The sequence below is a fragment of the Vipera ursinii genome (genome assembly GCF_947247035.1).
Source record: "Vipera ursinii genome assembly, chromosome: Z".
In the NCBI taxonomy this organism is placed as follows: domain Eukaryota; kingdom Metazoa; phylum Chordata; class Lepidosauria; order Squamata; family Viperidae; genus Vipera; species Vipera ursinii.
Genome location: NC_139517.1, coordinates 56,581,504 through 56,595,626, shown reverse-complemented (window position 1 = coordinate 56,595,626; position 14,123 = coordinate 56,581,504). Strand labels below are relative to the sequence as shown.

The following is a 14,123-nucleotide window of genomic DNA, read 5'->3' as shown; positions in this document are numbered from 1 at the left end:
ATGAACTAATTATTGCTTGCTGGCATACTGAATCAATTTTTGTAGTCAATGAAAGCCATGCACAGAGGCATTTGTACTTGATTGGCTTTCAAAGTCTTGCTGAACAACCTGGATGTGATCCACTGTGTTGTAGCCACTTCTGAACCCTGCCTGCTCCTTTGGCTGTGCATTATTTAATGTTCTCAATATTCTTCTTGCTATTATATTGGTGAAAATCTTGTAGATGACTGAAAGAAGGCTTATTGGGGGATAGTTTTTTAAATTACCCTGGGCCCATTTCTTGTGTTTAAGAATCACTTCAGCATTTTTCCATGTATCGGGAATTTTTTCTTCTCTGAGTCATCTCGAGTACAGTTTTGTTAGTATCTTGTGTAAACTGTGACTGCCAGCTTTCAGCATTTCAACCATAACAGTAATTTCCTGAAACTTTGCCATTTTTCATTAATTATATTAATGGTAGGATTCAAATCCCCTTCATGGATTACTGCCTTGTCATGGTGAAGTGGCTTGCGTAATTCAATGAAGCTATGAGCTATGCCGTGCAGGACCACCCAAGACGGAAAGGTCATAGCAGACAGTTCTGACAAAACGTGATCCACTGGAGAAGGAAATGGCAACCCACCCCAGTATCTTTGCCATGAAAACCCTATGGACAGTACCAAAAGGCAAAACAATATGATATTGGAAGATGAGCCCCTCAGGTCGGAAGGCGTCCAATATGCTACTGGGGAAGAGCAGAGGGCTAGTACTAGTAACGCCAGAAAGAATGAAGCGACTAGGCCAAAGCCAAAAAGACGCTCAGCTGTGGATGCATCTGGTGGTGAAAGGAAAGTCCAATGCTATAAAGATTTTTTCTCCATAGGAACCTGGAATGTAAGATCCATGAATCAAGGAAAGCTGGACGTGGTCAAACAAGAGAGGACAAGACTGAACATTGACATCTTAGGCATCAGCGAACTAAAATGGTCAGGAATGGGTGAATCTAATTCAGATGACCATCAGGTATACTACTGCGGGCAAGAATCCCTCAGAAGAAATGGAGTAGCCTTCATAGTCAATAAAAAAATAGGAAAAGCAATACTGGGATACAATCCTCAAAATGACAGAATGATCTCAGTTCGAATCCAAGGCAAACCATTCAATATCACAGTAATCCAAGTCTATGCCCCAACCACTGGTGCTGAAGAGGATGAAATCGACCAGTTCTATGAAGCCCTACAGCACCTTATAGAACTAACACCAAAAAACGATGTCCTTATCATCATGGGGGATTGGAATGCTAAAGTAGGAAGCCAAAAGATAAGCAGAATAACAGGCAAGTTCGGCCTTGGGTTACAAAATGAAGCAGGGCACAGGCTGATAGAATTTTGTCAAGAGAATATGATGATCATAGCAAAATGGCTGAATCCCACCACTGATTATATTTTTTTATTTTTTTTATTTTAATTCCATTTATATCCCGTCCTTCTCCGAAGACTCAGGGCGGCTTACAAGCTTAGCAGTAGTGCTTGATTGTGCTTGATACTTCTTTCACTAGGATATCTAGCACTTCTCTTTCATGGGTGTTACTACGTTTGAGTGATCTTGATCTTTGTATAGCTCTGAATAGAATTTTCCAATTATTTCTAACATTTCTTATCTTATGCTACACACAGAGCCAACTTCATGTTTTAATGGGAAAACCTTCTTTCTTTTATTTATAAGCTTGCATTCTGCTCTATTAATCCCTTGGTTTTCTTCAATTGCCTTTTATACAAGTTTTGTGCTAAATTATGTATTTTTTCCCCAATACATTTTTATGGTCCTGCAAAGTTCAATGTACTATAGTTTATTAGTGAAACTTCTCGTATTCTTCATTGTCTGTCATTTTTTCATTAAATCAATAGTTTCATCAGAGATTTTTGACTGTACCAAGTTTTTTTTCAGGTGGTGCTACAGATGTAGCAGATTCAAGGAAGTTTTTCACCATTTGTTGATTTTGGTCAGGAATGTTCATGTCTTCAAATTTTGCAAGTGAGCTAAATTTGACAGATTAATCTCAAAATCATTGTTCTCTCCTAACAGCTTATCGCTCTTTATTTTTATTTTTTATGATATCTTTAGCATTTTCATGATAAAACAACAATAAAAGACTGAAAAATAATCTCAGAAAGGAAAAGAATAAAGCAAGACAGAATAGAAAATATTAGAGAAAGGGGGAAAGGAAGAAACAAGAAAAAATAAAAAAAATATTTAAAGAGTTACTTCCAAACTTCATCACAAGTACAAACCTAGGATTATATTCCTAATGTTTCATTATGTATCAGAGTTGAAAGTGTGAGAGTAGACACTAGAATATGGCAGGCTATGTTATATTACTGGTTGAAGCTGACACTTCTCTATAAATTTAGCTCCATTGATATTAGAAAACAGATTACAAAGTGGATGCAAACAAGGCCTGTGCAACAAGCTCTATCACTAGGATTTCCCCCACTTAATATTTTTCGATTATGAGCAAAAAGAATCATACTTAAGCAATGTCTATCTGACACAGACTGACACTTTTATGTTAGTAATACAACTCGGGTTTCTACAACAGATAGCCAAAGATATACCAGCTGTGTATCTTACACAAATTAACTTCCCAAACCAGAGATGGGCTTTTACTTTAGCCCAATATAATGCTCTCTCTTTAGCACATCTAGCTGGAAACTATACTCACTATATTCACTATGAGCATGTCCTTACAACTCAGGACAGGTAGAAAATAGCAAACATGTTTTGTTTTTACCATTTTTATACAGAAAATGAAAAGCTCTATTTATCTCACACTTCATTAGGAAAGAGGATACAATAAACAATGATATATGCAATTCCTACTTTGTGATATAACTCTGAAATAACACATAAAGTTATCACGTTTTATATGATGGTATGCATCAGGGAAAGAATAAGAGCAACTGAACCTGCCTTAGTAGGGATAACCATATACAGGCAGTCCTCCCCTGACTTATAACCATTTGTTTAGTGACCATTCAAAGTTACAACAGCACTCAAAAAAATGACATGACCATTTTTCACATTTATGATTGTTGCACCATTCCCTTGGTGATGTGGATGCTTGACAACTGTCATGTATTTGGCACAATGCATGTGTCCAGGATTCATGTGAAGTAAAGTCAGTGGGGAAGCCAGATTCACTAAACCATTTGTTACTAACTGCAATGATTCACTTAAAAACTGTGACAAGAAAGGTCGTAAAATGGGGCAAAATTTATTTAATTAATGTCTTGCTTAACAACAGAAATTTTGGTCTCAGCTGTGGTTGTAAGTCAAGGATTACACCTTTGTATGCATGTATGTATGTGTGCATGCACGCACATGTGCATGTGTATTTATGTATGTGTACTATATTTGCATTTTATACTGCAATTCTAAAGTTCATATTATCCAGATTGCTAACTTTAATTTCTTCTTGTATATTCCAGAAGTTGAAGCTGAAACACCTTAAACTAACCCATACTGAGAAACACTGCCCTTAACAAAATAGCCTGCTGAGAGAACATTCAGTTGAAGTATACAGAATTTAATTAAGCAATAACTTACTATCCGATATGGATGATGCAAAAATGAATCTGGGCAGCCAGCTAAAGCCATTTCAGTGACAGTGCTTCTTTAAAATTACATCTACTGTTTCTCAGTACCTGCAATACAAAAACAAGACAATGAGAAAATCATTCCAGAGATATTTATTACGTATTTATTGTTATAGCTAGTAATTCAGAATTGTGTGAACCCAGAGCATTGGGCTAATTTAATAAAAATATGTAATATTCACAACTTCTGTATATAGAATATATTAATTTACAAGAATAAATTAGGGAAGGTAAATTGTTTATCACTCCGTATGGTAGCTACATGAATAATTTGTCAATTGAAAAATTTCAGAAATTTATTTTGGACTTTGGAAAAGCATTTTCTAATATTTTGGACATTTCAGACTGAGTAAAGGAAAAACAACTGCTTAAATTTATGTTTCAGATGGTAATAAAAATATTTTAATGAAAAAGCCCACTTCTTGAAATTAATATAAAACATCTAATTTTTGGAGTAGGGATTTCCCCAAATATAGACAAATTTGGATTTTCCAAAATAATTTCTAGTAAGCTTCCACAAATGTTCTACAACAATCATTACCCTCCCTCTCAGACACATGGAGATAGAAACTCCTTTTAAAAAGTAGTAATCTTCTTGCTCAATGATAGATACATGATAGATTTCCAGATGCTTGTTAATTATCTCTTCCCTTCAATTGTTTGTTTTTAAACACAACTTGATTTTAATTCAACTGTTAATAAAGCTTTTCTTACTTTCTAATCTACATTTGAGCCAACTGGTTGAAGGCTGTCCTGTAACTCCCTTGCTGGATTTTTATGACTTATGACCATTTTTCACACTTACAATCTTTATGGCATCTCCACGATCATATTATCAAAATTCAGATGCTTGGCAGCTGACTCATATTTATGACCACTGTCATTCCTTTCAATGTCATGTGATTACCTTGGTGGAGCAGTGGGCTAATGCCTCCTTAAGTAACACCAGCTGCCTGCAACTAGTGCAGGTTCGCATCCCACCAGGCTCAAGGTTGACTCAGCCTTCCATCCTTCCAAGGTAGCTAAAATGAGGACCCAGATTGTTGGGGGCAATTAAGCTGACTTTGTAATAATGCCGCTTGGGGGGTGTGTGAAAGCCCTAATAAGCAGGCATATACATAGAATGAAGGCTACTGCTAAGCTTGTAAGCCGCCCTGAGTCTTCGGAGAAGGGCGGGATATAAATGGAATTAAAATTTAAAAAAAAAAAAACCTTTTGCAACCTTTTGAAACGCAAAATCAATGAGGAAGCCAGATCCACTTAAGAACTGTGTTACTAACTTTTAAACTGTTGTGATTCACTTAACAACTCTAGCAAGAAAGGTCATAAAATGGGGAAAAACCACTTAACAAATGTCATGCTTAACAACAGAAATTCTGGGCTCACTTGTGGTTGTAAGTCGAGAACTACCTGTACTGGATTTTAATATAAGGATTTTGTTTTTATTCGTTTTTCAAAAACTCAAGTTTTATTTTTCCAAAAAAAAACCTTTTGATGGGAAAATTCCTTTCCTTATAATTACTTTTCATTCTAGGAAATTTTATCTCAACTTTTCTCTATGGACATTTTGTTATGGTATATCCACTTTTCTTGTCCTTGAAAGAAAGAACTATTTGTCTTTAAAATGTCTGTAAAAAGAGATAAAGCTCTCTGGAAATATTTAGAAAAAAAGTGTTTTCCAACTTACAAGCTTTACTTGAAAATTTTAATAAAACATTTTTATTAGATCAGCAAGAGTTATAAATCAATCCCAGGACTTACTCAAAAGCAGCAAATTAGACTTGATTTACAGTCTGATAGTCTGCAAATCAAATGGTTTGGTGCTGCTAGATGTGAAGATGAAAGTGCTTGTTCTGAGAACTGCAGGCTGGATCAAAAAGGCTGAAAGGGGCACAAATAAAAGAAATTCAGAGATAATGAAACTGATGAGTGATGGACTAAACTATCTTGGCCAGCCAAATCAACTTTGAAGAATGGTGAGGGTGAAGGTTCATTCTCTGATCTTGTAGGTTGGTTTCCAAACATTTTGTTACCAGGCTAAGTAACAGCTTCAGCAGAGTGTAGGGGATCGAAGAATGGATTTATTATATTTAACCAGGCAACAATTGACAAGAAATGATGTGTTTTTGCTTTCAAAGAGACTACCTGAACAATGGATGCTGCAGAGATATTTACAACAAAGATTCTGGGAAATGAGATGCAATTGTTGGGAAAGTTCTCAAATAAAATCTTAAGGAAAAGTTATAAAGCTTGTTATAGAAACAAATGAGGATATTTGATCTTGGATGGATTAGAGATAATGTGGTGGTAGATAAGAAGCCATTATAGACTTTCTATGGATCAATTACAATAACAGATTGTTAACACAGGGTTTGAAGCTTAACTTTGCTGTTGCTTTCCCTATTAACTATTCTGTCAAAAATTATATATAATTATATATATATAATATAAAGATGTATACAAGGTCAAATTGATTGCAAATAAATGTAGAAGTTTATAAATCGTGGGCCTGATTCATGAGGAAGTTATCATTGTTGTAATATATTTATCGGTATTCAACTGAGGGGCAGTATATGTATGTTTTTGTCTAATCTTGTTATTATTATTATTTTTTTAATCCCATTTATATCCCGCCCTTCTCTGAAGACTCAGGGCGGCTTACAATTTAAAGCACAAGTCAATGTGCTTAGCAATAGCCTTCATTCTATGTATATGCCTGCTTATTAGGGCTTTCGCCCCCCCCAAGCGGCATTATTACAAAGTCAGCTTATTGCCCCCAACAATCTGGGTCCTCATTTTACCTACCTTGGAAGGATGGAAGGCTGAGTCAACCTTGAGCCTGGTGGGATGCGAACCTGCACTAATTTCAGGCAGCTGGTGTTACTTAAGGAGGCATTAGCCCACTGCTCCACCAAGGCTCTTTTGTAAAATTTCTTTTCCTTTTTTGAAATTTAGACTTTTTGAATAAAAATAAATTTACAAAAAAAAGAATTTATTAACCTTCTATTCATGAAACTTGCTCAATGATAGATATATGTTATATTTCCAGATGCTTGTTAATTTAATTTATAGATGTTGAAATTACATCTCAAGGGAATCTTCAAACTGAGCTTAATGGTTTATTATTATTGCGATAAGTTATTTAGTTGAGATGTTAAGACAAACTAAGCAATTTCCTCTAAATCAGGCATGTCAAACTGCTGACCTGCAGGCCAGATGCATCACGCTGAAACTGTGCCCATCCCATTGCCAGCAATGGGGGAAAAGTCGTGATATGTCACACGATGTCATGTGACATCGCGAGTTTGAAATGTCTGTGCTAAAAAATCAAACTATTGATTTTTCTTTACTTAGAGCAGAGATCCTCAATGTTTTGGCCACCAGGGACCGGTTATGTGGAGAGAGGTTTTTCCATGGACCAGAGGGGGCGTCGTTTTGTGTGCTGCCTGCATCCTGCGGATAGGGCTTTGCTTGTTTGTGCAGCCCAGTTGCTGGCATGCCATGGCCTGGTACTGGTCCACGGACTAGGGGTTGGGGACCCCTGACTTAATTTAATTTAATTTTTAATTTATTAATATTTCTATACCGCCCTTCTCCCGAAGGACTCAGGGCGGTGTACAGGGCAAGAATAAAAACACAGAATTACAAAAGTTAAAAAGTAATTAAATACATGCCCATTAAAAAACAATTAATACATAATAAAAACCCCAATAAAATGACAGTAAAAACCCCACCAATCCCACCTCAGGCCAGGCCGGCTTGTTCGAACAAGTATGTTTTTAGATCGCGGCGAAAGGAGCGAAGATCGGGTGCCATCCGGAGCTCAACTGGTAACTGGTTCCATAGTTCCGGGGCGCCCACAGAGAAAGATCTCCCCCTGGGGGCCACCAATCTACATTCTCTGACCGGTGGCACCCTGAGGAGGCCCTCTCTGTGGGCACGCACAGGGCGGAGGGAAGTTGATGCCGGCAGCAGGTGTTCCCTAAGGTATTCCAGACCCCTGCCATGTAGGGCTTTAAACACTATTACTAGTACCTTGAATCTCACCCGGAAGACAACTGGTAACCAATTAAGCTCACGGAGCAGAGGTGTGACATGGGAGTATCAGGAGACTCCCAACACAACTCTCGCGGCTGCATTCTGTACCAGTTGGAGCCTCTGGGTGGTCCTCAAGGGAAGCCCCATGTAGAGAGCGTTGCAGTAGTCCAGACGAGAGGTCACGAGCGTATGAGTGACCATGCATAAATCATCCCGGCTTAGATAGGGCCGCAACTGGTGCACCAGGCGAACCTGGGCGAAAGCCCCCCTAGTCACAGCCACTATGTGATCTTCCAACATGAGCCGTGAATCTAGGAGGACTCCCAAGTTGCGAGCCCTATCTATGGGGGGTAATAATTCACCCCCCCATAGAAAGAGATGGAATATCCGAATAGACGCGGGATGAAGGTATGCAAAGCCACTCAGTCTTGTCAGGGTTGAGTTGAAGTCTGTTCCTCCCCATCCAGACCTGAACCGCCTCCAGGCAATGGGACATCACGTTGAGGGCATCACTGGGGTGGTTTGGGGTCAAAAGAAAAAGCTGGGTATCATCAGCGTACTGATGATACCCAACTCCAAAGCCACGAATGATCTCACCCAGCGGTTTCATATATATGTTGAACAGGAGAGGCGAGAGGACCGACCCCTGAAAAACTCCACAAACGTGAGACCTCGTGGTCGACCTCTGCCCTCCTGTCAACACCGACTGCAAACGTCCCTGGAGATAGGAGGAGAACCACTGTAAGACTGTGCCTCCCACTCCCAATCCCCTGAGACGCTGCAGCAGGATACCATGGTCGATGGTATCGAAAGCCGCTGAGAGGTCTAATAGGACTAGAACAGAGGAATGTCCCCTGTCCCGAGCCCTCCAGAGATCATTCACCAGTGCGACCAATGCCATCTCCGTGCTGTACCCGGGCCTGAAACCCGATTGGTACAAGTCTAGATAATCGGCTTCATCCAGGACCAGAGGGAGCTGATGCGCCACCACACTCTCAACAGCCTTCGCAAGGAAGCGAAGGTTGGAGACCGGACGAAAGTTGTTCAATAGAGCTGGGTCCAAGGCAGGCTTCTTGAGGAGAGGCCTCACCACCGCCTCTTTCAAGATGGCAGGGAAGCTACCCTCACTCAAAGAAGCTGATATAATTGCCTGGAACCAGCTGCGTGTCTTCTCCTGGGCTGCATAAACCAGCCAGGAAGGGCATGGGTCCAATAAACATGTGGTGGAGCTCAGCCTCCCCATAATCCTGTCCACTTCCTCCGGAGTCACAGAATCAAACTCCTCCCAGGTAATATCGACAAGACCACCCGTGTGCTGATCGTCAGACTCTGCCCAGTCAGAGTCCAGACCGGTCCGAATCCGAGCGATTTTGTCCGGCAGATGTTCGTTAAACTCCTCGGCACGACCCTGCAAGGGTTCCTCCCTCACCTCTTGATTAAGGAGGGAGTGAGTCACCCTAAACAGGGCGGCCGGGCAATTATCTGCAGACGCGACAAGGGTAGCGAAGTGATTAGACCTCGCCACCCTTATTGCAGCGAGATAAGACCTAATATAGGTTCTTAGTCGCAATCGGTCGGATTCGGACCGGCTGGATCTCCAACCGCTCTCTAGGCCCCATCTCCGACGCTTCATCTCCCGGAGCTCCACGGAGAACCATGGAGCTCGACGGGATCTGCACTGGGTCAGGGGCTGCAAGGGTACAACTCGGTCAAGAGCCTCAGTGGCTGCCCTTTCCCAGGCTCCCACTAAGGCATCTGCCGAGCTGTGAGTGAGGGAGGCAGGTGGGGACCCCAGCGCTGCCTGGAACCTCTCGGGATCCATTAAGCGTCTGGGGCGGTACCATCTAATTGGTTCCACACACCCACGGCAGGAGGTAGCAAAATGGAAGACCAGCCGCAGGAGATGATGATCGGTCCATGACAGGGGCATAACAATTGGGGAGCCCCCACCAAGATCATCTAACCACCGTCCAGATAAGAAAACTAGGTCAAGGGTGTGGCCTCCCTCATGAGTCGGTCCCAAAATTACTTGCGTCAGGTCCATGGCCGTCATGGAAGCCATGAACTCCCGAGCTAACTCAGATGATCCTCCCAGAGATGGTAGATTGAAGTCACCCAAAACTATAAGTTTTGGGAACTCAATCACCAACCCAGAGAGGACATCGAGAAGCTCAGGCAGGGCTGCTGCTGCGTGACTAGGCGAAAGGTACACCAGCAGCAAGCCCAACTGCGCACCAGGGTCACATCTCAAAAAGAGAGACTCACACCCGACTATCTGAGGAACGGTGGCCTCCCGCGGGCACAAGGTCTCCTTCATAACAACAGCCACTCCCCCACCCCTACCCTGAGCCCAAGGCCGGTGTAGCACCCGGAAACCTGGTGGGAAAAGATCAACCAGAGGAATACCGCCCTCTGGGCCCAATCAAGTCTCTGTGATGCAAGCCAGGTCCGCCTGCTCACGCTCAACCAAGTCACGGACAAGAGGAGCTTTGTTAGCGACAGACCTGGCATTCAAGTACACCAGCCGGAGCTCAGGAGGCTGCACATCCTCACTCCCGGCACCTTGGGGCGGAACAAGAGGGTCGGAGTGCCTCACCGCTTGCAAGCAGCGGAGAGGCCTTCCCTGAGATCGATACAGCCCTCTGTTCCTACACCTGCTGCCATTCCCTAACGTTGTGGGAATGGGTAATCCCACGACTTGCCCTGGAGCCCCGGGGGCAACCGACCCCCGCTCCTCCCCCCCGCGATCAATCCTGGACCTGGCCTGAACAGCGGTTGTTGGACTACCCCCCATATCTGAACAACCAAAAGAAGTTCCCACCCCCCTCCCTAACCTCCTAAAAAATTTAGCCAAAAAACTAAACCGGGGCCTCTTAATTGGTTTATATCGGAGGCCCCTACCCGTACCCAGCCATCTCTCAGGGTCCCAACAATCGGGCCCTTCATCAAGAGGAGGTGTAAAGAGTAAGGCGGGTCGCTCCCAGGATGGGGGGGCCCTGAGGGCGAGTAAAACCGTGCTAGGATAAGTCAGACGCATGATGATTATTAAACAAGTCCGACAAAAAAGGCAGCAAGGCAGACCAGATCGATACGGGAGGATCTCAAAATAAAGCGAAGGCAAATGACCAGAGTGCCAGCCCAGCTCCACTGCCACTAGAGCTGGGAAACCCCGGAGCAGATCTAATCCCAACCTCTCATGGCGGTCAGGGCCGGGGAGCAGCCTGGTACATACAACCGGGGGAAGCAATACTGCCCAGAGCTCTCACCTCTGGGAGGCAGCAGATGTAAAATCTCAACCACTCTCCCACAATGGTTGTAACCCGGACCTTCCAAAATTATAGGGGAGGGGAGAGAAGAGGAGGGAATTAGAGCAAAAGATTCAATAAAATACATCAGGGTTAATAAGCCGGTATAGTCACAGAATGATAGGAGAGTTCCGGTTGCACAAATCAATTCCATTTTGTAAAAAAGAAAAGACCAGATGATAGTCAGCCAGGGAGGGAAACCAAGACCATGGTGATTCAACAGAACCACAACATGGTCTAGTCAGTTTCTGGCGGCGCAGGGATTAGATTTTGCCTCACAAACGTCCGAGGCAACAGCGTCTGCATTCCATCACCAGGCCAGGTCACCATATCAGAGAGGCCAACTCCCTTCGCCATCAGCCATCTCGGACACCAACCAGACGACATCTCTACCACTCCAGCATTTTCACACCAACGCTGCTCCAAGACGCGATTCATAGTCAATCAAACAACACGCGGCTCCCCCAAGCAGCTGAAAGGCTTTCCGGAACACCACCAGGCTCTAGAAAGTTAACCCGGGCGTCGCAGGCTTCAGGGACACCACATGGCTCCGTAGGGGGGGTCTCAAGACCCCCGCGGCACAGATGGTCAGCCGGTTGGCGCCGCGTTGAGCAGAGCTCCAGCGAGATAATCCGGGTCTTTTCGGGCACCTCAGCAGCCTCCATCGGGGCTCCGCCCAGCTCCTCTGCGTCCAACAGCCTCCATTGGAGTTCGCCGGGCCCCTGCGGCACCAACAAACAGCTGGTCGGCGCCATACAGCACGGGGCTCTGCTCAGCTCTTCCACATCCACCAAGCCATCCAGAAACTCCTCCGGGCTCCTCCGGGCTCAGCTGACAGTCCTCGAAGAGTCCTCGGAGTCCTCGGAGAGTCCAGGCTCTCAGAGCCAAGGTAGACAAAACAGGCGTTCCAAAGGCAGGCACCGAAGCTCACCTTACCCTCGTCCTCATCCTCAACCTCACCCAAAACCTTCACAGAAATAAAATATCGCTGTGAGGCTCCCAGGGTCGCCACATTGCTGAAATTGCCAAAGCTCCTAACAGAGCTCAGCCGCGACTTAGAGTATGGAGTTCAAGAAAAGTGTTTAAAAGACTGTTTATTTCTTTAGTATCAAACACAAGGAAAACCATACTAAAACAAAAAAACATATTGATGAATGAATTGAAAAAATATAGAATTAAGACAAAGCAGAATCTATATTTCCATAATCAGATAGATTTTCTTAAAATACTATCAAAATCTTCACCATGTAGTTTTTGCTCTATTAATCTATTTGTAGAATCTGAATGAATCATGCCTGCATATGTAACTATATTTTTCCTAACTATAATTTTCTCCAACATGGAAAGCATTTGTGGGAAATGCTAGAGATGAAATTGTTGGGCTTATTATTCCCTTTGTAGAATTCCATACTTTTATCAAACTTTGGCTAATAATATATACTTTTAAGTTTTTATCCACCTTTACACTTCAATACCTATGAAATCTATGAAATCCATTGGTTAAGCTGGCTCTTTACAGTACTGCCATTCAATTATTTGGTGATTTTATTCAGTCATATCCACAACAAGCAACTTGCTTTATGATACAATGTAAGGTTGGGAAAGGGAACAAAGGTGCCTGTTATATTTTGTAAATTTTCTAATTTAACTCTGGGTCTTTTCCCATTCTGATTCTGCAAATATACATTTACAGACAGTTTCTTTTCATTTCTGTAAAGTTCTCTCTGAAATTCTGATTGGCACATGTGGAATAGTTTATCTTGGGTAACACATTCATTTGGTAACTGCAACTAGTACTAAATTCCTTCCCTTTCAAGGCCCCTTTTGAGCTCTTACAATAATTTAACAGTGATTAGATGTATTTCTTAACTGTTGCCTGTCAGATGAAAATCAAAATATTTCAACGAGTGAGCTCCAAATTCTTCCTCCCAAAGACTGATTTCTCCTTTGTGTTAAATATATTATGATAATTTTTGTTCTTTCAAGATTGATTTTATATCCAGAGAATTCTCCAAAACTATTATTTTCAACTATCTTTTATTGCCTTTTCTGGTTCTGTAGTGATTAGTACTACACCATCTGTATAATATTTCAGCTTATATTCCTCTCTATGAATTTTGAGACTTGGTATTTTTATTGTTATTTGCCTCAAACTTTTTCTGCCAGTAATTTTCACATAATGATGAATAATAAAGTGAGAGTAGACAACCCGCATTGTACTTTTTCTGGACATCTGCAGAAAGCATTTACATTGGTTATAATCTTTGCTTTTTGCTGTTGCTACATACTTTTAACTCACACTTGAAACTCTTTTCTTGGGTTTATTGTATTCAATACAGCCAGAAAATAGCCACTGATCAAATAATAATCAATTATTTTTTCTGACTTGAGAAATAATCCTGGGAGGGGGAGGGGGAGAATCATTGCAGTTTAATTAGATCCATGCTCACAGAGAGAATACATTTTATCCAATACTGGAAGAAAGATATGATGTTGGCAATATCTGATTGAGTAAGACCACACCTGGAATACTGCAACCAATTTTGGTCACCGTACTACAAAAAAGATTTTGAGACTTTGGAAAAAGTGAAGAAAAGAGCAACTAAGATGGTCAAAGACCTAGAGACTAAAACATATGAAGAATGGCTGTAGGACTTGGGTTTGGCTAGTCTAAAGAAAAGTAGAAATAGAGGACTTCCGGGTGGCAAGACTCCGTTGCCGGTAGCCATTTCGGCTGTCAGCCCTGTTGTTTCCGTAGAGTCGCCAAAAACAGCGACGATTAGCTGTTTTGGTGGCTCGGAAGCTTGCTCCTCAGGAGAAGAGGAGGGGGTGACCACCCAGGCAGGGGTAGAGCTCTCCCAGACCGCCAGAGTTGAAACTCTAGTGGTTGAAGGTTTGAGCCCCCCCCCGAAGCCTGAGTTCGCTCCGGACTTTGGGATGCCTCTGCTCCAGGGCTTTGGAGCAGAGCAGAACGCAGCAACCATCCCTGCCAGCGAGAGTGAACTTTGGATTACTTGGATGCAGGCAGAGCTGTACAGGAGAATGTTGTCAGAGCAAGTATATGAACTTTAACTCAGTAGATTTTGTGGAGACTTTTAAAAGTGAAAGTGCGCAACAGAATTGAGTGGGTGAAAATGGCTGCCAA

The 14,123-nt window shown here is 42.4% G+C and overlaps 1 protein-coding gene across 5 annotated transcripts in view; it reads right to left on the bottom strand.

Annotated features, from left to right (window-relative positions):
* GRB10 (growth factor receptor bound protein 10) overlaps positions 1-14,123 on the bottom strand; it is a 332,636-nt gene that overhangs the window by 213,978 nt on the left and 104,535 nt on the right. For 4 of the 5 annotated variants that reach the window (XM_083377121.1, XM_083377119.1, XM_083377123.1 and 1 more), the window contains exon 2: positions 3,586-3,683. Coding sequence is in view for 3 of the 5 variants with exons in the window: in XM_083377119.1 (XP_083233245.1) it covers positions 3,586-3,636 (51 nt within the window). In the remaining 2 variants the exon portion in view is untranslated. Of the gene's footprint in view, positions 1-3,585; positions 3,684-5,396; positions 5,489-14,123 lie in introns of those variants that run through there. The other variant, XM_083377122.1, reaches the window with a different exon arrangement.